Source organism: Polistes fuscatus, unplaced genomic scaffold (genome assembly GCF_010416935.1).
Source record: "Polistes fuscatus isolate 324 unplaced genomic scaffold, CU_Pfus_HIC Scaffold7, whole genome shotgun sequence".
Taxonomy (NCBI): Eukaryota; Metazoa; Arthropoda; class Insecta; order Hymenoptera; family Vespidae; genus Polistes; species Polistes fuscatus.
Genome location: NW_025113151.1, coordinates 1,192,657 through 1,216,263, shown reverse-complemented (window position 1 = coordinate 1,216,263; position 23,607 = coordinate 1,192,657). Strand labels below are relative to the sequence as shown.

The following is a 23,607-nucleotide window of genomic DNA, read 5'->3' as shown; positions in this document are numbered from 1 at the left end:
GACGATTATTAATCAATCACAATGTTGTTGCATATATATATTGTTTATATTTGTTTATTGCATTGAATAAATTAAATTCATGGTAGAATAATATACACAAGAAATAGATAGCATTGATTCGATGTAATCGAATATTTGAATAAAAAAAAAAAAAAAAATATATCAATCGAAATAATTATGTAAACAAAAATATAAAAAATACGTTCATTCATATGATTGGTTGTAGCGTTTGAGAGTGGGAAGACATTTTGAAATTGCATACCAATAGGTTAGGATTTAAATAGGTTAGGAAAGGAGTAATTCCAGTTAATTGTGTGATATAATTCAAGGATAACAGGATATTAAATAAGGACAACTGTTAAACAAATATGAAGACAGACGTTAATGATCCGTGGTCCAGAGCAGATGCAGAAATCTTAGAGGATACCGGTGGTGATAATTGTTTTGAGGATTCATTTGTAGATAAATCTTTATATGAGCATGAAAAATTATCTGATTCGGAACAATATTTGCAAAAGCTCTGTAAGTAAATTATTTATCAATTAATTAATATTATTATACATTAAAAAGAAAGTTCATATGTTTCTATCAAATCTTTTCATTCGTGAACATTTGTAATAAATACTTTTATACGAATAATTAATGATGCGTATATAATGAATGGGTGTGGTCTCTTATCTATTACCATTATTTACTTATAAGTATTCTCATCGAATAAGTTTTTTTCTCATTTATATAACACAATATACTTTCATTCAAGACTCAAGGTTAAGAGCACTTCAAAAAAACACTACCAAAAAGGATCTTGTAAGCTCATTATCAATAGCTAAAGAAGAGTGTATCGCACGTTTGATAAACTCTGACCGTAATTTTGAATCTGAGGAAACTGAATTAGTTTCCAATCCCTTAATACGCCATATAGTTCCTCATTTACAGGTACGTTGATCTCAGTATCTTCAATGTGTTAACGAAAGAGTATGAGTTTAATTGTTAAAACTAAATAAGTACGCTAATATATTTTATATCGTTATAAGATTTATAATTCTGATTTGTACTCTTTTATTGATTTGTTATTAATTATATTATCTTAATGATATGATGTAATAATTCTATTAATACTTTAGGCATTAACACCGAGCGAACTGGTTCATCTTTTAAAAGCTGACGTACTTCAAGTAGTTACAGAAGCTGTAGAAGAACAAGAATCAACCGATAATAATAAATAAATATATATATACTTGCATTAAACAAAAATGTCTATTCCAGCATTATCGGGAAAAGCTTTTTTTTTAATTACTGGTGCTAGTCGAGGGATCGGTAAACAAATTGCAATATCGTTTGGTCCATTACTGCAAGAAGGATCATACGTACTTTTGTTAGCGAGCAATCTAAATGCTTTAAAGGAAACAGCTGCACAATTACCTTCAAATTTAATTGTCGATTATGCTAGTGTCAATTTGGGAACGGCAACAAAAGATGATTTAAAAAGTAAGCGTATTAAGCAGCACGCGAATTAAAATATCTAAAAAAGTATGAATGATATTTTACATATTTCTTTGTACTTTTAGAAGTCATAATATCATCTTTGAAAGGAACTGATCCTAAAGAATTCGATAGAGTTATTCTTGTGCATAATGTTGGAACATGTGGTGATGTTTCAAAATTTACCAACGATATGATGGATATAAACGAATGGAGGAAGTATTATGATCTTAATATGTTCATACCTATTATACTAAATGGATTAATGATGGAGATATTTGATAAAAAAACAGATACTAAAAAACTAATTATTAATATCACTTCTTTACTTGCTCAAGTACCGTTTGCATCAACTGGATATTATTGTACTGTAAAAGCAGCAAAAGAGATGTTTTTCAAGGTATAAGTTAATTATGTTACATAAAGATAGCATTGTTATCGTGTTGTTAACTTTCTAATATGATTACTTTATATAGGTTTTTGCGTTAGAATATCCTGAAGTAGACGTGTTAAATTACTCACCCGGTCCTGTTAAAACTGATATGTTAGATGATTTTAGTAAAAATCTTGCTAACGAAAAATTTCGAAACTCTTTGACTAGGAATAAAATTTTAACAACGGAAGAAACGGTTACTCGTCTTATAGAAGTATTGAAAGATCATCAATATAAATCTGGTGACCATGTCGATTATTTTGATGAAAAACTTTAAGGAGCAAATAATAATTGATACTCTCATATATCACATGGAGAAATAAAAAAATGGGTATATTATGGATAATAAATAAATAAATAAGTAAATAAAGAATATCATTTTAAAATAATATCTTTTTAATAAGAAATTTTACAGCTTAATATACAGATTAAGATAAAAGTTGTTTTCTATAGAAATTTTGTTCATGTAAATAATTTGTTCATGCAACAATATATAGTTACAGCTGTACAAATTTTGATTTTGTTCCATCATATGTAAATCAGTAATTGAGTATCGCGTATTATGAATAATTTATATGAACAAATGTAGAAAAATTAATATATAAAAATGCAAAAGTTAATAATTTTTTTAGTCATTTTAAAAAAAAAGCGACTTTTATCTGATCTTGTACTTGTTATTTATAATATAAATTGTTCGCGCGTATCACGTTATATTAATATATATATATAATATTAAATATTACAATTATAATAAAAATATATTAAAAATCAAAGTCATCATTGTATATTCTTATGTTGCAATTTAAAATTTAAATCAATTTCTTACGTCAATAACTATATTAAATTTTTTTAAATAAAATTTAACAATTTATAAAAAATATACATGTATGTATATATATATATATATACATATGTGTAAATTATTAAAATTATATACAAAAACAAAATATAATAAATCTATTAGTTATATTATTCTATAATAGCACCTTTAATAGCATCTTTAAAAATATAAATATTCTAAATTTGGTGATTAGGTAAAAATTGTAACATACCTTTATTCGCTTTCTTGCGAGATTTCTATATATTGTTGACCACAAGCACTCGAAATACGAATTTTTATAAAAATTGATAATAATATCATTAAAATAAAAAAAGCACACGATATTAACCATACAGGAGAAGGATATATTGGAGGTAAATAATCTGTATAAATTGTTAAATATAAGATACACGCAAATATTGGCGTAATCATTTGAATGCTTGTGATTAATGAAAAAATTTTACCTATATCAAGTAATTCATAAATAAAATTAATTATTTAAAGAGATATATATAAAACAATTAAAATATATAGTATTTTATGTTACCTGTATCGGTAGATGGAACTAATTTAGATACAACAGAACGAATTAATGATCCGCAAAGACTACCACCAAACATCGATACTGTTATAGACAAATACATGTGCCAAGGTAGCCATGTAAAGGATTTAATTAAAGCACCGAATAAAGATGAAAATGTAGCAAAAATAACTACATTGAGCTCTGAGAAACCTACAATTCATAAATAAGTAATTTATATAGAAAATATTTTCATTTAATTAATTTTCTTTTTGTTTTCAAATACCTAGCAGAGAACAGAAAATTTTGATTCCAATTACACTCCCAATTCCACTTAATATAATATTGGTCACCATATAATAAGAATATTGACTTGCATTCCAACCAAGTCTTGCATTAGTAAATAAATATATAATAGTCACATCACCTTCCATGGTCGTAATAAGTAAAAGAAGATAAATTGAGCAGCACCAAACGAGACAACGATCAAATCCGCTTCTACTTTTACAAACATTCAACAGATTGACGACATGTTTCTTATCAAACAAAGAACATAAACTCATCTAAAATACATACAAATTTATTAAAATATGTTTCATTTAATATAATTTATGATATTTGAATGACTTACCGATGAAGAACGTTGTATTGTTTCAGGTACAAGAAATATTATAAATAAATTAGCTAAGAGTGAAAATACAGCTGCAATACCAAATACAAAAGCGTACCCAAAATATTTACACATCAAAGGACCAGTATAAATACCGACTAAAACTCCAAAGAAAAGGTATATATCGAAACAAGCTAAGTGCCACGTCCTATCATCTTCTGAAGTAATATCAGTAATATAACTAAAAGAAGCTATCAAAACAAAACATAATCCACCGAAACATGCGATAGGTATATAGGCTATCAAGAAATACCAAGGATTTATTTGCCACTTGCTCATCAATGAAAGAGTAGTAAACCATAATGTATACCCTATAACAATATAAGACATTCGATTTTTTTTTTTCATTTATGTAGACAAGTCGAAACAAGTAATTCTATCGACAATAATTTCATTCCATTACCAAAAAGACTTGTTATAATAAGAGGTTTCCTTCCGTAAGTATCACTCCATGGTCCAACAAAAAAGGATATAATAGTAGGAAAAAGATTCTCAATAACTGATCTACATATGTTATATTTATATATTTCTGATTGTACCAATTTGTTTATTCTAAGTGCTTCACTGCTACTTCCATTATTTTTTAATAACATACATTCAGTCTTGTTAATATTCAATACGATTGTACATGTTCGATACATTAGCAACTCTGTTAAAATAGCACCTAAATGCGAAGACAAAACAATAATATGTTTCAAAAAAGAAAAAGAAGAAAATACAAATATTATATTGTTTAATTACCTATCATAGATATGGCGCATAATATCATCATTGCTGGAGGTTGCACAGTAACATAACGTCTCCATCCTGTAACTATTGCCATTTTTTTCTCTTTGAATTTTAAATAATTATGTTTTTTTTATTATAGTTACACTTCCTTTTATAAAATCATATTAAAAACAAATATAAGAGACTTTTGTTAATAACGTTGAGATATGTTTTACTCGCATGACTTGGCAATACTTATTATATCTGTTAATCACTATCTTACGTCGTTATTTAACAGAAAATTGAATATACATAATTGTTCTTTGTTTCATTTCAATCTGATTGTATGTACGTCAACTTGCCATAATCTAATGCCACAGGCTATTCTATAAGAGGAAGTCGTTATTATTAAAAAAAAATAACTGTCACGATTTAAATGTTGATATTTATTTTTGACAGAATAGAAACAACTTTCACTACTCAATCAGCTGTTTAATTTTAAATGATCAAGGGCGTTAATATAAAACGTCAAAATAACTCGTTATTAATTTCTACTAGCTTTGTCTAGTATTCAAACACGAATTACATATTTATAAATTAAATCACGTTTACAGTCTTTGTTTAACGATACTGTTTATTTATAAATTATTAATATATATATAATGTAGGCACGCGATAAGTAATTTTTGATACCTTGTGTATGGTTAGGATTTATACATAGATAAAACAAAGATATTTTAAGTTATATATTCATTATATAACTGTTTAATTAAGCGTATACGTCATTTTTTACGAATGCAATCTAAAGTATGATAAACGGTAGATAAAACAGTCGAGCATTTGTGTAAAACAAAAAATAAAAATAAGCAATGATAAATTTTTAAAAATATCGAATTTTAAATTTTCCCGCCTAACAGTACGCAAGTGATTTAAACTCGATCGATTCATTCGAGTTTTCTAACCTAGAGACATCTTATTCCTAATCATTACTATCGCGTTACGCGATTGGTGGTAATATTTTATATTATTTTAATTACATTTATAAAATGTGATAAAAAATTCGTGTTTGAAAGAACTTTGGCGATGAATTAACATTAATTAATTAATATTAAAAGATAGTTTGACGTGTAAAATAAATATAATTATCGTTATAGTTTTTATATGACAAAGTGTTAGTCGTACGAAGTTGCCGCATAAAGAATAGTGTGCGTGTAATATGTACACGTATTAAAGTGTAAAAACATTAAAGTGTGTAAACAAGAATAATTATAATTTAACTTATGGTTATGTGAAACTCTTCTTTGATTTTATTTAATTACTAATTTTATTATTTGTAGATTTAACGATTTAAAAATATGGCGACTATGGGTGATACTAAACTTGATGTGAGTTTGATGTGTTCTAATATTTGATTTACTTTGACAGATACCATTTATTTGTCAGATGTGTTATTGCATGCTTTATTCTTTTAAAAATAATCACGTGTTCGTTGTATTGTTTTTTCATAATATTAAGTAAAAATTATTTCTAATAATTTAATCAAATGTTCAACAGATGTACGATGATGCTATGTACGCAGTGGATCCTCAAAATGTCGAAGGAGAAATGACAGTAGGACCAAAACAAAAATCTAATTTTGGTGAACCTGAATTCAACACGTTAGATGAACCGATAAGGGATACAATTGTAATTCATTAATCATTTATATATCCTTTTGATTACGGTATATTTAATATTTTTTTCATCGAACAACAATAATTTTTTGTTTAATACAGCTTAGAGATGTTAAAGCCGTAGGAAAGAAATTCTATCATGTTTTATATCCCAGGGAGAAGAAAAGTTTATTAAAAGAATGTATGTATGTCATTTATTTAAAGTGTTAACGATATGTCATAAAATTGTTTAACGTTTGATAATACCATTCATTTTTAGGGGATCTCTGGGGACCTTTAATGTTATGCACATTTATGGCAATGTAAGATCTATTAGTTTACGCGTGTCATATATCATATATAAAACTTTTTAACAGAAAGATTGTATTCATTAATAGGGTATTACAAGGATCATCCGATACAAGTAATAATTCCAATGATGGTGGGCCTGAATTCGCAGAGGTATTTGTTATAGTATGGATTGGATCAATGGTTGTCACGTTGAACTCTAAACTTTTAGGTGGTAACATGTAAGTGTTGTTGCTCTTGAATTTTTTATCATTCGATTCACAACTACAACATCCATCAATTATATTCTTCGCATTTTAGATCATTTTTCCAAAGTGTCTGCGTCTTAGGATATTGTTTATTGCCAACTACAATTGCATTAATTTTATGCAGAATTATATTATTGGTGGAACAGAGTACTTTACTGTTCACGCTCAGATTTATTATTACTATGATCGGGTTTATATGGGCAACGTATGGTTAGTATATTAAGAAATAAGAATAAGAAGTGTATAATTAGATAAGATTTATCGGTTATTATCATTTATTATTTTACCTTAGCATCAATGGCATTCCTCGGAGACAGTCAGCCGGTTGGAAGGAAACCTTTGGCTGTTTATCCTATCTTTTTATTTTATTTTGTTATCTCATGGTTAGTAATATCGCATACGACATAAAATCAAATGATAGCTACTAATGATATTTTATATAAAAGACTGTACATGTAACTAATTCGTCTTAGTATTATTAGACATGTGATTGTAATTCAAAATGATATGCATAGAGATGCTTTATCATTTATGATTGATATTATCTGCTTTTTTTTAATCTATTACAAAGCATGTATGTACTATGAAGTATTAGTTGCTGAACCGTCGTTTTGTATATCGATTAAAGTATTTATATATATACATAAAGAAAAAACAAAAAAGATAATAAATATTTATAATAATCTATCTAATATAATCTTGCAAGCAATTAAAGACATATATTAAGTTTTAATTTTCCTTATTATACTATTCCATTAAAATAAAATGTACAAAGTTAATAATATCTGATAAACATGATCATGGTTACTATTTTGTAAATAAATATTTGTTAATATTATTGTAAAAGTTATATATATATATATATGCAAGTTTTATTTAATATTTTTAAAAATATAAAAATCTTTTTCACTGTTTTTCTTAACATTTATAAAACACATTTTTAGATGGACATTATTTTTCAATATAAAATTCCCAGTATATCTTACATATAACAAAAATATTGTTCCAATTTTTTAAGAAGATCTATACTCTCGTAGTGTCCTGGATATACATTTAATGATTTTTGTATCGCAATGTAGCTTGTTTGAAAATCTCCTAACTGTAATTAATAACGTGATAAGATTTTGAACAATGTATTGTATTTATATTGAAGTATTATTTCAATACCTTGTATGCCAAATGTGCACTATTAAAATGTGGTTCATGTATGTAATTTGCGATAGTGGCTGCCGCATGAAAATAAGTCCTCGCTGTTGTAACATTACCATTTTTCATTTGTATTACTCCGAGATTATTATATGCTAATGCATGTCTATTATCAACTGCAATAGCAAGTTTCAAACATTCTTCTGCCATCTCTAAATCACCTAAACTCTATATCCATATGAATCAATTAAATTTTATACAAAACTATTGTAAAATTCAAATCATATTAATTGTCTTACGATTGCGATATGAGAAATATTGTACCAAACATCAGCTTTGTTTTCATCATTGGCAAGATTCAATGCTCTTTCGAAACACGAAATTGTATGATCGTATTGTTGCGCGTAAAAACAACACAATCCAAGATTATTAAATAATTCAGCATTATACACACCCATTTGTAGTAGTCGTCTACAAGATAATACATCTTTAAGAAAATATAAAGACCAACAAATAAATGATAATTAATTACCTGTAAAAGCGTAAAGCCAGTTCCGGTTGATCATTATAAAAATGATGCATTCCAATGCTTGCAATAGCTTCTGTATGAGAAGCATCTTCCTGAGCGATCATTTTATAATATTTCATCGACATTGACGTATTATTTAAGCCTTCGAAAATCCGTCCCATCTCAACGAGTATAGTAACCTGAAGTATACAGTCTAACAATCACAAATGTTCTCTTATATATTTTATAAAATAATTTTTAATGCAACGTACATCATTTGGAAAATATTCAAGACCACCTTTACATGTATCCAAAGCAGCCAATGGTTGATCTAATCTAATATATACTCTAATCAATCTTACAAACGTTTCAATAGTTTTACAATCACGTAAAGCTGATCTAAATTGTTGTTCTGCATCTCTCACTAAACCTAATGAATAGTAACACTTTCCTAATTGAACCTTCCACCACCAATCTTTGTATTGACAAGCTTGTGTTGCTTGTACTGCTAAATCAAGAGCCTGAAAAGAGAACTTTATTTTAGTTTATATAATTTTTTACAGTTATATGAAAATTGAAAATATTCTTTGTATACAAAAACATACATATCAGTACTTACATATCTGGCATCATGCTCGTGATAATAAATGTATTCAAATAAAGGTTTAGCAACGCAAGATTGATTCGCATATTTTGTTATATTTAAACGCGATAATTGTATAAAAGGTCCTCCAGGTTCAGTTAACATAGATGCAGTTCCAAGTCTACACACACACACACATACAAGATATATTACTTCTTATTAAAGTAAGCGTTAATTAATAATATTTAAAAAATAACAAACCTAACACTTCGTCCAGAAATAGAAGTAATAGGTCTTGCTGTAGCTGCCGTTCTTGGTATTCTCAATGCTTGTTCCATTGTTTGCGATACTGCTGATTGTGTTGCAGGTCTCACGACTCCAGTAACTGGTCTACCTTTAAAAAAGAAATAATATTTTGATTACTGTAAATATTTGAAATTAATTGCTTCTGTGATATTATACCTGATTGAGTTTTAGGACGGATTCCGTGTTCGTTTTGAGCAGTTCCAGGATTTTTTAAAGACGTTCCTGGTCTAGGCATTGAAGTTACTGTATAATTATCTAACAAACCTTCCGCAATTCCTTCTTCTTCACTTTCTATGTCATCGACGTATACTTGCAATGTTAAAGCACGCATTTTTAAAACCCACACCGCCTGAAAGTATAAATGAACATATATCAAAGTTATAAGATTAGAAGAAACTCATAGATATTTAATTAATAATAAAACATAGGATATATATATAAAATATATTCATACCTGATCTAGTGGATTTTTTTTTAATAACTCTGTACATATAGTTGCACAAGCTTCATATTTTTGTCGACTGAACAAACTCAAAGCGATAAATAAATCCATGGTATTGAATATAGATTAAGAAAAAACGAAATTATTTCAATAATATTCTATTTATACTTGCAATATATTTGATATACCTGTTATACTAACAGATTCTACACTACTGTCTATACCTGCAGCAGGTGTATACTTATTATTGATTAGTTTCTTTATGACCCACTTTAACATTTCTTACAATTCGATATAAAATTACTATCTATTTTTTATAAATATTCATGTAATCCGAATTTAGTTACATATCATTACAAACTTCAAAGTTTTTATTACAATATTTATAACAAATATAACTTGCATGATTGATTTTTTATAATTCAAATTCTACAAAGTTTATATTTTTAAAATAATAAATTATTGTAAGAATTGTTAAAAAGTATAAATGTTTTGTAGACAATTATTATACAACAATAATGGCATGTGTAAATTATGACGACGTCAAGTTAATATAACTTTATATTAATTAAATCTCATCGATTTAATTTAGAGATTTATATTTTAAATTCTTTTTATTTTTCTAGCATAAAAAATGAGTTTGAGAAGTTTTTTAATAAAAAAAGTATTGGAGAACAATGTACGAAAGAATCATTGACGCGTTTATACAAGCAATTTTTAGTAGGTAGTTCAAATACATTGTATTTATTAGAAAAATCATTATTATATTAACATAATATTTGTAGATAACAAAAAACGAAGAAATGGACATATCTCAGTTAAAAAATGCTTTTGTATCTATCTTAAATATAAAATTGACTTCTGAAGATTTTGATATCTTGTTTAGAAGGGTAACTAATTATTTGTATACATCGTTCAAAATAATTTATAATATTCACTTGTAGATAAATTTAACAAATGATGGATACGTAACATGGAACCAATTTATTTCTTATTTAATAATGGAATTTCAAAAGGTAGATGTATCGATACAACATCAAATGTTAGAGCTTCCGCTTACAGGTTCTCCTGAAATATTAAGGACACGACATCGTACTCCGATTTGTAGAATTGCTTTCTATCCTGAATTACTTCCAGTGAGTGCATGTTATGTATTAAAATAATGTAAGTGAGACGCATAGCCAAACACATGTGCAAACCGATTATTGTTCTTAACTTATATTTTGTACTTTCTTATAAATAAATTATAAGAAATATTTTTTTTGATAAAGAATATTATGTAATGATAGGATCGAAGTAGAAGTTTTCAAAGAGGCTGCTATCTGACTGTTAGCAGAGACGGAGTAATTAATTATTGGTCATTAGATTTTAAATACGAACGCAGTGTACAATCTACTAATCGTTAGTAATATTTTTTATTAATTGCATTAAATTCTTTTACTTGTATACGCACACATATTATATATTTTTATAGCATTTTTGAAGATACAACAAACTATAATAACCGATATGATATTAATGCCAGACGTGCAAATAGTTTGTGTGAGCTCTACCGAACGTGATTTAAGGTTTTACGACGTCGTCGCAAAGAAATTTGAACTACGTGTTATGGTCAATATTAAATTTTGTATTATACAAAATTTCTCTTTATATTATATTAATCTGTAAAATATATTTGTAGATATCAAGTTTGGATCACGTCGTTGTGTGTATGTCATATTACTTCAGTTCAAGAGTAAATGAAGATTCTTACATTATTTTGGGAGATAAAAGTGGATCTATTATAATCATGACTTTTTCTTCTATAGAAAAAGGACCTTTCAAGCAACAGCCTGAATATAATACATTGTTCATTCGTTACGAAGCAATTACCAGAGTAAAAAATAGTTAATTAATTTCTTAACAATTTCTTCGATATTTGTTTTAAAATATTTCATTACAGGGTGAGTTACCTGATCTAAAAGTTATTGAAATAAAACATGTACATAATAATTGGGTAAATCAAGTAGCTTATTATGGAAGTCTTCGAGCTTTCATGTCTAGCAGCAGATGTTCCGAATGTTCATTATTATTTAGTGATCCAACGAGGATAAGAATACAATATAAATTTTCCCTCGAAAGGGGAATATCTTGTTTTAATTTCTGCGAAGGTAATCTCTTATATCTCTAATTATTTTATTAATTATATTTAATATCTACTTATTACTATAAATTATTTTGTCCAGAAAATCAAATGCTTGTAACAGGTGGTCATGATTGTATAATCCGTATTTGGAATCCTTTTGTACCGAAAAAAGCGAGCAATACTTTTCAAGGACATAAAGCAACTATCTGTGCTATAATCATACAGAATGTAAGCCAACGTATTTATTCTTTATCACAAGATAGATGCATTAAAGTTTGGCATGTTCCTACTCAGACTTGTATACAGGTAGTATATCATTTTTTATCTATAAAATTTAATATTAACAATCATTTTGTGTATCTCAATATTATTATTATTTTCTAGACATACAATGGCTTACAAAATGAACTAAGCGAGAACATCAAAGTCTCTGTAATTTATAATGATTTAACGCATAAGATGATAATAGGTGGTATGGTAATTGCCATAGTTGTTTGCGAACAAGTAATCAATCAGGAAACATCAGATGGAATTACTCATACAAAGCCTGTTAGCTCTGTACTTTATAATCATTTATATAAAGTAGTATGTAACTTTTTTATTTAATAATATGCAAGTATTGTATTATTCTTATGAATTATATTGCTATATCATTTTAAATTTAGATTGTTTCTACAGGATTAGATTCGTGTATTATAGTATGGGACCCTTGGCGTGGTCGTCGTTTGTATTTAGTAACCCATGCTCATAGTATTTTATTATACGGACAATATGTTAACATCGAAATTACTGCTGCTACGTTTGATGATTCTGAACATTTATTGATAACTGGTGCTAGAAATGGATCATTGAAAATTTGGAATTTTAATACAGGAACATGCTTACGAAATATGGCAATAGAAGATCAATGGTAAAATTAATTTTATATTAAATGATCAATACATTTATTATGTTACTTTCATTTTGTATAAAATTATGTACATTTGTTATAGCGAAATAACAAGTTTAAGTTGGGTGGAGAATCGTGTTTTATGTACCGGATGGAATCGACGTGTTACAGAATTTACAATTTCTGAACTTGACACGTATAAAAAAAGCTGGGAGTTGATACACACAGACGATATACTTTTCTCAGCTGTACGATATCCACAAGTTTTAACCACTGTTTCATATAATGGTGAAATCATTTTTTGGCAACTTGAAACAGGTCAACCATACAGAAGATATCAAGTGAGTAACCCAACTGGAAGGTAAGAATTTTAATCAAAAAGTAAATAAGAGTTATAAGAATATTATGTGTTCGATTAAAAAGGAATATACATTGAAACAATCATAAAATTTACATAGGTATGCTATTAAATATAAAAATAATCTTAAAGAAAATGCGAAAGAAATTTCATCGATAAAAGAAATTAAATTGGAGAAAGAAAGTTTAAACGAAGAATACTTCAATAAAAATCAATCTAAGTAATTATAAAGAATTATTTTAAACAAAAAATATAATATTTCAAATATATTAAATTCTGCTTCTATTTTTTTTTTTTTTATAGGAATCACATCGATATTTGTTCTCATCAAGAATCAGCGATAAATAAAACACGATCAGTGACTGTCAGCGCTATTATATATTTAAATTCGAGACCGATAAATTCTAATATCGGTACATTATTAATCTCACTTGAATCTGGAATCATACAAGTTTGGAGTCATCATCCTGCTGGAGGATTTTTAACAGGTTTCTCAGTTATTCATACAAGAAGAGACTCCGCTATTTCTTTAGCTACAGATCCTGAAAATAATTACTTGATAACAGGTAAAATATCGAATAATATATTAAAAATCATATTTATTCAGCGTGTAAAATATTGTACTTGTAGGTCATTGTCTCGGTTATATAAAAGTCTGGTATATTGCAAATTACATGATACCTAATCCTCCCAAGCTATGTATGCCACTTTTGAGATTAGAATTTCCATTTCTTTGGAGAGATAAAATAAATGGTCGTGCTAAGCGAGCTGTAAGAGACCAATCATTACCACTTTTATTATCGTCTCATCGTGGCCATAAAAAACCAATTACATGTCTCCAAATAATTCCTAACGCACGTATTATCATTAGGTATTTATTTATATCATTATGATCATGATATAATATAGTCTATGATTGTATTATTATTTTTAAGCGGAAGTACAGATCATACGGTACGTTTATGGACTTTAGGAGGTCGTTACATATCAACTCTGGGAACATTTAGAGAATGGATGCCAATTTTACCTAACATACCTGCATATAAATATTTCCAACACTTTAGATACCCCGTGGATATTAAAAGATCGGCTAGTTCTACTACCATGAAAGTATAAATTTAATATACAAATATAACTATATATTAAAATATCATTTACATACAATATAATTAATATTAATTTATAAAAATATTAAACAGGTTCTTCAAGGAGGTTTAGGCTCGGTTGAAGCCAAAGACGTTGACGAAACTGATTATTTAAAAGAAATACCCGAAGAAGGTAGATTAATCTTGTATGGAATACAATTGCAAAGTCCAATTCTTGGAAATTATTTGAAAGTATCTGACAAAACAAAACGTTATATCGAACCGATAATTTTGGATAATTCTTTGACGCATGTAAGTTATAATTTAGAAAATTTCGTAATATATTATTTAAACTTTTGATCATTTTTCTTATATAACATTGATAGATACCGGTGTATACGCATCTAACGACACATGACTTAAATTATGTCGAATCTAAATTATCTTTAATTGTGCATGACAAAAAGGAATTGCATTGAAATGGCTATATATATATATATATGATCATTATTATTATTAATTCTATTCGTAGCAAATAATATTACGAATAAAAAAAAAGAGGAAGAAAGATATAATAATTACATTCTAGAGCCAGTTCTTTATACGAGTATTTCACGAAAAAAAACGATAAAAAGAATTTCATATAAAGGAACATTAAAAGTTTAAACGTTCAAAGTACTGAGTACATTATTTTTATAAAAATTTAATACAAAATTATAACATACGCGTACGTCGATGAAAAATAAAGAAGACACATTGTGAGTATGTGCATATCAGATAATTTAAAGTTCGTTGGACTTATATGTTACACAATAGCGTACAAAAATTCTTGAACAGTTTAATACTATTAAACAGGTTATGCTTAATAATAATATTAATAGAGCTTTTTTTTCTGATTAAATATCAATTTTCAATTGAAAGTAGACAAATTACTCAGCCTCCATCATGGAATAACGCGGCGGTGTCTTCCAGATTGCACTAGATGTACGCTTCAATTTTTTTCTATCAATGCCAATAAATAATTCCGTTAAATCTGGAGTACACTTCCGAGTATCGAAGAATTTATAAATTGCTATATCCGGTATATATCGCTGCATCGCTAATTGTGTTTTTCTTACATTTGCTAAAATATAAATAAATATACAAAATTAATATATTATTATATATATATATATATATTCGAATGCAAAGTATACTGTTAGTAACCAACGTGATTCTTATTAACGCGTTAGACAATAAATACGTACGTTGTGCCCAATGAGGAATTACATGTTTTGGTTTGCTTTCATCATCTGAGTCATCATCATCGGGTTCACTATCAAGAACGTAATTTACTGGGCCCGGATTTTTATTAGCAGCTATTTGTTTATTCTAAAAAGTATATATTAATTATATTAATTATATCGTAAATAGGATATATAATATAAAAAGAAAAAAAATAATACACAACAAAACTAACTTTTGTTTGCGCTTGAAGCATTTGTGTTTTCAATCTCATTGCTTCTAAAGCAGCTTGTTGTTGAGCTCTCGCTTCAGCTTCTCTTCGTTTTTCAGCTTCCTGTTCTCTACGTCTTTGCTCGGCAAGTAAACGTTCAGCTTCTTCTTGTTCGATTAATCGTTGTAATCTCAATTGTTCTTCTAACTTTCTCTTCTCTTCTTTTTCCTTTATTAGAGGAAAAAAAGAAAAGTTAAGATTTTTCTTGTTTTTTTTTTTTTTTGTATAAATGGAAAGAATAATTACCTGAGCTCTTTGCAATTGTGCGAGCCGTTTCTTTTCCATTTCTTCCCGTTGTTTTTCTTGCAAGTGTTGTGCCAATTTTGCTTTCTCTTCCTTCTCTCGTTCCGCCCTTTGACGTTTCTCCAATTCTTGTTTCTCTTTAGCTTCTCGTGCCAATCTATTTTTCAATTCCTTCTCCTGTCTTTTCCTACGAGACACAAATATACATAACAGGGGATAAATAAAATTTCATTTGTCAAATAAATCAAATCATTTTTTTGTAATTAAATTTTACCTCTTTTTTTCTTCTGTCTGCAGTCTCAAAGCTTCGTCTCTTTTTCTCTTTGCATTTTCATCATTAGCTTGTTTTCGTTTCTTTTCCTCTAATTTATCTATAGAATTTCGTTTGTTAGTTGTTTTTAATATTGGAATAAATGAATCCATTGATGTTAAAATATTTGTACGCGATGTGGTTAAAGCTTTAGTACTCTGAAAATATAGAACGTAACTTTATAATAAATTTATCTTCAATTTTGCTTTTGCAAGAATGTAATAAAGAAAGTAATTTATTTTGAAATTTACGCTTGGAAGTATTAAATTGTTGACTGGAGTTTGTACAATACGATTAGCGGACATCGGTAACTGTATTTTAGGTTTACTGAGGGGAGTTATTCTCTGCCTTATTTTTGAATTAGTTCTCTCGTTCTGGAATAATAATTGAATTTTGTTTGCTGTGTTGTATTTATTCTGAAAATTAGATTTTATCATTTGCATAATCGTAAGATAAGAGAAAAAAAAAAGAAAGAAGAAGGAAAGATAACAAATAATCAAACTTACTTCCTTAATTTCTTCTTCTTCCTTAACTTGTTTAGCAAGAGAAATTTTTTTCGCCTTGGCAAGCGATTTACGTGCTAATTTTTGTGCAACATTTTTATCAGCTTCTGCAGCAGCCATTGCGCGTGTTTTCGTTCTGGTTACTCTACCAGGCGCATCAACGTCATTTAATTTGGGACTACTCATGCAAACTTGTTCAAATGCTTCTACTCGTTTTTTAACGGATTCCTTGGCATAAGGACTGAACAGAGCATTAGACTTATATGCACTTTTAATATCCTTTAAAGTAGCATTTTCTTTCGTAATAAGTCTTACTGGCGTATTAAGAACTTCTTCGTCGCTCGTTGAAGGAGATTGCAACATCATTTGATTTTGTTTCTTAGCATTATTTACTTTCGCATATTTTAACTTTCCTCGTACTTTCTTTAATTCCGGTGAAGATTCATCATCCGTTATTAATTCGTCGAATTCTTTATTTGCCATAGCTTCTTTCAATTGTTGAATTTTATCCTTTTGTTCTTTCTTAGATTGACTCTTTGTATCGGACGAATTACAATAATTTAATTTATTTTTATCGTTTGGAATATTATCATTTCGTTCGATATTTTGTTGTTTATTATTATTCTCATTATTAATCAAATTAACTGAATTTTTTTTAATCGTTACTGTCTCGTTTAATTGTAATTGCCTTGGTAAGGGTTCTAAAACTACTGTCACGTTCATTATTTTATCTAATAAATTGGGACTAACTTTCATAGTTGAATTCATAATTGGAGGATGCTTTGGTAACGCATCTTCATACATTGATGGTTCATCAATATCATCTGTAATACGAGCAGGAGGTGTTTCATTGACTACATTATCTTTATTATTACTAGTATTATTTCCTTTCTGATTATCCCTCGCAATTATTCTTCCACTCGATCTTCGATTTTCTATATTATAGGTACAATCATTAACTTTAACAGCATTGTCTTCTTCGGCGCTAATTTGCATCTTGTTATCTTCATTATTGATATCTTTCTGATGATCGTTACTATTTGTTTTCTCATTTTCGATTTTGGTGTGTTTCAAGGGTCTTTTATCCTCATCTTCGTCGGAACTTCTCGAAGATTTAGTCCTTTTATTGATTCGATTCTCGGAAACTACCTGCAGAATAATAAATATATTTCATTAACTTATTGAAACTTTAGGAATAATATTTAAGCAAGATTGATTTTACTCGTAGCATCTGCTAAATTAATAGCGAGAGAATTTAATATTTGTATAAAATTTATAGAAACCTTGTTCGTATTGTTGTTGGATTGAGAGTTATCGATAGGTCTTCGTAATTTGGAATTCAGTGACATAGATTGTTGTTTTCTTATATTATCTGCGGCAGCTTTGGAAGCGTGCCTCTTACTCCTAGTACCAATAGTTTCTTCTAAATTAATTTCATTCTTCGGTTTATCATCTTTATCAATGGAAAATACTCTATCCGTAGTATCTAATATATTATCTTCCGGTATTGTTTCAATACGTTGTACTCCTTTTCTTGTAACTAATTTAGGAGTTTTGACTATAATAGGGACTGACGATGATTGTGATATTTGCGCTACCAAAGCTTGAAGATAATTTAAAATTTCATCTGCGTTATCCCTTATAGACTTTTTAACTTCTTCGCAACAATTAAAAAGATCTCCTGCATCTTTTGCGATCATCGCTTTAATCTTATCTTTAGAGTAATTGTTCATTTTTAAAAACCTAACAACAAATCAATTACATTGTTTATAAATATTATACAATGACATGCACGTTCATTAAATCAAACGTGAAAATGAAGACAAGCAATGTAGAAAATTTTACAAAATCAAATTGAATGATATTAAGAAACATGGATTATAATTCACAATCGATTATGTTAGGTGTTAGAATAATAAACGATAAGTTTATAATGCATAAACTATAGATAAGCTTAAATAGCGCGCGAAAATGACCTTAAACACATTAAATTCATACCTTAATATTATAAACTATTTAATTATATTAGAAATAAATGAATTATATATTCAGGTTACACTTCGTTAATGTACAACAATCACGTAAAACAATAAATTCTTAATAAATATGAATTAAAATGAAACTAAATAAACTATCACCGATGATGCCCATGTCGCGTACAATCGGGCTTATATTATGTCGGCTTTTATTTCTCTCACGTTTCTGCTTAACGTCTTTTCCGTTTAATTTGAATTTTTAACCGCTGGCGCCATCTGATCAGCAAAAAGTCAAACTAATCGAGATAATTTGTAAATTCTGCAAGTACATTTATGCAAGTGTATTCTTGATTGCGATTGGTCGATATTGAATATGTGTATGCGCTTTAAAGAAACATGGAAAATTTAACTGTTTCTTTTTTTATCTTTTTTATCTTACAAAATTACTCATGCAATAGTATCTATGATATATATATCAAAATAAATGTCACATGTTTAATCGTATTTATAAAAATCATAAAAATCTTGATAATACACTCAGACTAATAATAATAATAATAATAATAATGCAGAAGAATTTTTATTCAGCGAATACCAATAAGTTTAACAATGCAACTACTTTTATAAGATATATAGATATGTAGATACATAGATATCTATAAACCAATCACAACTTTAGTTACAAAATAAAATCGCGTTAATAAAAGTGACGATAAATATATATTCTAATTAACAGGATGTATAAACGGGATATAATATTAAAGGGGCGCGAAAGAAAAAAACAAGATTTAAACTTCGATTAGATTTAATCTTTGTTTATCATATCATAAAGTTACAATTTTTATTTTCCAATAAAGAAAGATGTATTAGTATTACTTATTTAGAACCAAGTAAAAGATAGTTTCTATATAAATTGTTCTATATATATATATATTAATTAATACAATTAAATATTGATATTAAGTTCAATTTGTGATATCTACATACTCGTATTTATTTGTTAATAATTTAAATAAGGTAATTTCAAATATACAGAATGATAATTAATCAAGATATATTTTTAATTAATAATTATATAAATTCAAATTTGTGAAAATGGTAGTGATTAAAAAGTCATTTAATTTATTTTCTTTTTGCAAGACAACTATGCTGTTATAGAAATTTCTTAAAAAGAAATATGGATTCATTAAACTTGGAAGTAACTGACCCTAATACAATTCTTTCATTAATAGAGGAATTAGGTTGTGATCTATCTTATACAGAAATACAATTAAAATTAAATACATACGTATGTATAGTTTAATACAAATTAATTTATTGTGTTAATTATTAAAAATACTAATTAATGTAATTTTTCTTTTTTAGATACAAGCTAAAACTGGTACAAAATTATGTTTCCTTGCTTCTATTTTATATGAAGCAAAAGAAATGGTTATTCATGTGTTAGGTAACAAAATTTTGGATCATGAATTAAGATTACCTGTAAGTGAATATATTCTATTTTCGTTTGTTAATTAACAAAAACAAACAATTAGATTAAATACATATAAATAATATTTTTTTAAATACCTTATACACGTATATTCAATTGACAATTCCTTTTCAGATATCAAATATCTTAAATAAAGTTATCGATTCGCAGAAAGCAATAATGACTAGTTCTTCCGAATTAACTAAAGAATTGTTGCAACACATTTGCTTATTAGATACACATTACATCGATAAACCATTTCTCCTAATTCCTGTACAACATCATCATCATCGTCCAAAACAGTTAACGGCATTGGTTGTGTGCATAATTGGTTGTGAAAATAAAACTACCGCTATAGAGACATGTACAAAAATAGTTCTGGAATGTTTTAGGTAAAATAGTTTCCTTTTTTTTTTGTGTTTATATATATAGAGAGAGAGAGAGAGAGAGAAAAAGAAATCTATTTTCTATAAATAAGAATTAATTAAATTAGGGATGCACATTTTTGTAGTAGTAGTAGCGATAGTAAATTCTACTACTATGTATAGATATTGCCTTGGATATGTTCTAAACTCGTTAAGATGTTACGAAGAAACTCGATTAAAACATCAATGTCAAAATATACTTGCTATTTCTAGAAAACTTATTACTCGTTTAGGTACATTATATTCTTTTCTATTTAATATACATTTAATTTGATTCTATATATATTTGTACTATTTCACAATTATGTTATTCGATAGGAGATTTAACTGATCTATTACGTGAAATCATGACTGAAGTTAGAAACCTTACCAAAGCTGAACGGTGTTCCTTATTTCTTTTGGAAAAGGACCAACAAGAGTTAGTTGCATATGTGTTCGATGGGATATCAATAAAAGAAGTGAGTTATTATTAATTATATTTTTTTACATGATTTATATAAAATACTTCAAATATTTTCTTACAGTTTGTTAAAGAAATGCGAATATCTGTGAATAAAGGTATTGCGGGTCACGTTGCTACAACAGGACAATTATTAAATATCAAGGATGCTTATGTGCATCCATTATTTTATAAAGGCATCGATGAAGCAACTGGTTTTAAGACTAAAAATATACTTTGTTTTCCTATCCGTGACGAAAATGGAATCGTTGGTAAATATTAATACAGTTATTATCGTTTTTTTACTATTGATTTAATATTAAACGATGTATAAATGTTTAAAGGCGTCGCTCAACTTTGTAATAAAATAGGAGGCTTGTATTTTGACGACTTTGACGAAGAAATTGCAACAGCTGTTAGTATTTATTGTGGTATTACGATTATGCATAGTATAGTATATAAAAAAATGAAGGATGCGCAAGCTAGAAATAAATTGAGCAATGAAGTCATGATGTATCATATGAAGGTAAATTGTAAATCCTAGACGAATCATTTATTTTTTAAGCAAATTCTAACATATATAAAATTGTAGGTCGAAGACGAAGCTGTTTTCGAATTGCTTAATTGGAAAATTGAAGATAATATAACAGACTTTAGCGAATTTCATTTTAGTCCTAGAGATATACCCTATGAAGACATGTCTTGTTATATGATCAAAATTTTTAGCGATTTAAATTTCGTTCAATATTTCAAAATCAAAATGAACACACTAGCCAGGTAAAATTAAATTAGAAGGGAATATAAATTCCTTAATCGAGCTTAAGATTAATATAAATATTTTTCTTATTATTCGCAGGTTTATACTCTATGTTAAAAAAGCTTACAGACATGCGCCATATCATAATTGGGTGCACGCGTTTTCCGTAGCACACTTTGCCTATTTATTAATTAGAAATTTGAATCTTATTAAAGACAATTATTTAACGTACTTGCAAGCTTTTGTATTCTTAGTATCCTGTCTGTGTCACGACATAGATCACAGAGGAACTAATAATGCTTTTCAAACTACATCCGAAACAGTTTTGGCAAGTCTTTACAGTTCTGAAGGTTCTGTCATGGAGGTAAATCAATCTTATGATCAATATTATTATCTTATAAATGTAGATATACATGCTTTTATAATTATATAACAGAGACATCACTTTGCACAAACTATGTGCATTTTAAACACGGAAGGCTGTAACATATTCGAACATTTTACTAGTCCAGAATACAGAGAGGCTTTGGGTTTTTTAAAAAACAACATACTAGCAACCGATTTAGCGTCTCACTTGCGTGATATAAAGAAACAAAGCGAAATGATCAAAAATGGCTACAAAAATCAAGATCCTAAAAATCAAAAACTTCTTTCTGGTATGTTAATGACCTGCTGTGATCTCAGCGATCAAACTAAGGATTGGACGATTACCAAAAAAGCTGCTGTAATTATTATTACATCTTTCAATCGTGAGATACGATGGGAACAAATAATACAATTTAAAATGTTTTCTTTTCTCTTTAATTTTTTTTATTAGGAATTAATTTACGAAGAATTTTTTTCTCAAGGTGATTTAGAAAGAAGTATGGGTAAAACTCCGATAGAAATGATGGATAGAAATAAAGCGTTTATACCGGATCTACAAGTACAATTTATTACAGATATAGTTGCTCCAGTTTTTACGTAAGTATAATATTTATGAATCTAAGAAATTGTTCCTTATGTTTTGAAAAAAAAAAGAACTACTGTTTCTTTCTTCTTAGTAATCTGGCCATGTTATTTCCGATGGCTAAATCATTTGTTGATATTTTAAAACATAATACAACGTTATGGGAAGCCTCGAAAAAGGTATTTCAAAAATATGCCGAAAGCGGAATGCAGGGTATGAACGTCCTGTTGGATCCTAATTTTGAAACTGAAGTATTTCTTACTTATTTTAGAGACACTAACGAGAATAAAAATGTTGCATGTAAATCTTAAAAAAAAAATATTCATATTTAAATATTTACATACACATATGTATAAAGTAATATAATAGTTAGAAAATATTTAATATTAGTTCTGTAAAAAAGAAAAAAAAAATGAAATTAATGTTAAATACATATCTTACATATTTAAATATTTAAATGAAAGATAACACCAAATATTACAATTTGGAATAAAATTGAAAATTCTTCCTTCGTTCTTCTTCTTCTCTCTTTTTTTCTTTTCTATCTATACCTAATTAAAATATTTAATTAGCATTCTTTTTTTAATACTTTTAAATATAATATAACAAATATATATATGCAATAGAGATATCATTTTTTGTTTTTTTTCGATTGGCTACATTGACGGGAGAAAAAATTGAGTATTTTATTTTTTAAGGTTGGCTGCACTTTTAAATGTTGTTTTTGCTAACACAAACGTTTAGTGATAGTCGTA

General features: G+C 27.6%; 8 protein-coding genes across 11 annotated transcripts; 5 read left to right on the top strand and 3 right to left on the bottom strand.

The window, feature by feature from the left end:
* The first annotated feature begins 29 nt into the window (after positions 1 to 29).
* On the top strand, positions 30 to 1,244 carry LOC122524288. The gene is made up of 3 exons (XM_043646447.1): positions 30 to 522; positions 761 to 936; positions 1,125 to 1,244. The coding sequence occupies exons 1-3, from the start codon at positions 369 to 371 to the stop codon at positions 1,224 to 1,226; spliced, it is 432 nt and encodes a 143-aa protein (XP_043502382.1). The 5' UTR covers positions 30 to 368; the 3' UTR covers positions 1,227 to 1,244.
* Positions 1,245 to 1,253: 9 nt separating this feature from the next.
* LOC122524285 (sepiapterin reductase) lies at positions 1,254 to 4,237 on the top strand. The gene is made up of 4 exons (XM_043646444.1): positions 1,254 to 1,488; positions 1,569 to 1,882; positions 1,959 to 2,276; positions 3,913 to 4,237. Exons 1-3 carry the CDS (start codon positions 1,254 to 1,256, stop codon positions 2,190 to 2,192), a joined length of 783 nt encoding a protein of 260 aa, XP_043502379.1. The 3' UTR covers positions 2,193 to 2,276; positions 3,913 to 4,237.
* On the bottom strand, positions 2,946 to 5,318 carry LOC122524201 (proton-coupled folate transporter-like). The gene is made up of 6 exons (XM_043646330.1): positions 4,667 to 5,318; positions 4,329 to 4,589; positions 3,887 to 4,236; positions 3,542 to 3,818; positions 3,283 to 3,468; positions 2,946 to 3,199 (listed from the first exon to the last, which is right to left on the bottom strand). Exons 1-6 carry the CDS (start codon positions 4,746 to 4,748, stop codon positions 2,970 to 2,972), a joined length of 1,386 nt encoding a protein of 461 aa, XP_043502265.1. The 5' UTR covers positions 4,749 to 5,318; the 3' UTR covers positions 2,946 to 2,969.
* Positions 5,319 to 5,596: 278 nt separating this feature from the next.
* On the top strand, positions 5,597 to 7,692 carry LOC122524286 (protein YIPF6). The gene is made up of 8 exons (XM_043646445.1): positions 5,597 to 5,881; positions 5,971 to 6,018; positions 6,188 to 6,319; positions 6,409 to 6,487; positions 6,566 to 6,608; positions 6,684 to 6,815; positions 6,895 to 7,052; positions 7,135 to 7,692. Exons 2-8 carry the CDS (start codon positions 5,989 to 5,991, stop codon positions 7,248 to 7,250), a joined length of 690 nt encoding a protein of 229 aa, XP_043502380.1. The 5' UTR covers positions 5,597 to 5,881; positions 5,971 to 5,988; the 3' UTR covers positions 7,251 to 7,692.
* An 83-nt stretch (positions 7,693 to 7,775) lies between these two features.
* On the bottom strand, positions 7,776 to 10,244 carry LOC122524282 (tetratricopeptide repeat protein 8). The gene is made up of 9 exons (XM_043646437.1): positions 9,840 to 10,244; positions 9,542 to 9,734; positions 9,341 to 9,473; positions 9,116 to 9,260; positions 8,769 to 9,017; positions 8,521 to 8,696; positions 8,288 to 8,459; positions 8,010 to 8,216; positions 7,776 to 7,941 (listed from the first exon to the last, which is right to left on the bottom strand). Exons 1-9 carry the CDS (start codon positions 9,936 to 9,938, stop codon positions 7,825 to 7,827), a joined length of 1,491 nt encoding a protein of 496 aa, XP_043502372.1. The 5' UTR covers positions 9,939 to 10,244; the 3' UTR covers positions 7,776 to 7,824.
* Positions 10,245 to 10,255: 11 nt separating this feature from the next.
* On the top strand, positions 10,256 to 14,918 carry LOC122524200 (WD repeat-containing protein on Y chromosome). Its single transcript, XM_043646329.1, has 19 exons — positions 10,256 to 10,374; positions 10,454 to 10,547; positions 10,613 to 10,717; positions 10,772 to 10,963; positions 11,117 to 11,228; positions 11,302 to 11,438; positions 11,509 to 11,703; positions 11,770 to 11,977; positions 12,053 to 12,258; positions 12,337 to 12,537; positions 12,618 to 12,862; positions 12,945 to 13,202; positions 13,300 to 13,336; positions 13,376 to 13,419; positions 13,503 to 13,765; positions 13,830 to 14,070; positions 14,135 to 14,309; positions 14,399 to 14,596; positions 14,671 to 14,918. The coding sequence occupies exons 1-19, from the start codon at positions 10,346 to 10,348 to the stop codon at positions 14,761 to 14,763; spliced, it is 3,033 nt and encodes a 1,010-aa protein (XP_043502264.1). The 5' UTR covers positions 10,256 to 10,345; the 3' UTR covers positions 14,764 to 14,918.
* A 129-nt stretch (positions 14,919 to 15,047) lies between these two features.
* LOC122524280 (inner centromere protein A) lies at positions 15,048 to 18,917 on the bottom strand. 2 transcript variants are annotated; one of them, XM_043646433.1, is made up of 9 exons: positions 18,834 to 18,917; positions 18,119 to 18,578; positions 16,839 to 17,984; positions 16,584 to 16,748; positions 16,297 to 16,490; positions 16,026 to 16,209; positions 15,744 to 15,947; positions 15,532 to 15,655; positions 15,048 to 15,407 (listed from the first exon to the last, which is right to left on the bottom strand). In XM_043646433.1, the coding sequence occupies exons 2-9, from the start codon at positions 18,566 to 18,568 to the stop codon at positions 15,214 to 15,216; spliced, it is 2,661 nt and encodes an 886-aa protein (XP_043502368.1). In that variant the 5' UTR covers positions 18,569 to 18,578; positions 18,834 to 18,917; the 3' UTR covers positions 15,048 to 15,213. The 2 variants fall into 2 exon arrangements, with proteins under 2 accessions (XP_043502368.1, XP_043502366.1); XM_043646431.1 differs by having other exon boundaries at positions 18,119 to 18,880.
* Positions 18,918 to 19,331: 414 nt separating this feature from the next.
* On the top strand, positions 19,332 to 23,208 carry LOC122524281 (cGMP-dependent 3',5'-cyclic phosphodiesterase-like). 3 transcript variants are annotated; one of them, XM_043646434.1, is made up of 13 exons: positions 19,335 to 19,828; positions 19,952 to 20,099; positions 20,177 to 20,293; positions 20,418 to 20,674; positions 20,831 to 20,940; positions 21,026 to 21,165; positions 21,232 to 21,418; positions 21,491 to 21,672; positions 21,739 to 21,923; positions 22,003 to 22,267; positions 22,340 to 22,627; positions 22,721 to 22,866; positions 22,947 to 23,208. In XM_043646434.1, exons 2-13 carry the CDS (start codon positions 19,989 to 19,991, stop codon positions 23,161 to 23,163), a joined length of 2,205 nt encoding a protein of 734 aa, XP_043502369.1. In that variant the 5' UTR covers positions 19,335 to 19,828; positions 19,952 to 19,988; the 3' UTR covers positions 23,164 to 23,208. The 3 variants fall into 3 exon arrangements, with proteins under 3 accessions (XP_043502370.1, XP_043502369.1, XP_043502371.1); XM_043646435.1 differs by lacking the exon at positions 22,947 to 23,208 and having other exon boundaries at positions 19,332 to 19,828; positions 22,752 to 22,790; XM_043646436.1 differs by lacking the exons at positions 19,335 to 19,828; positions 19,952 to 20,099; positions 20,177 to 20,293 and having other exon boundaries at positions 20,594 to 20,674; positions 20,776 to 20,940.
* Positions 23,209 to 23,607: the final 399 nt, after the last annotated feature.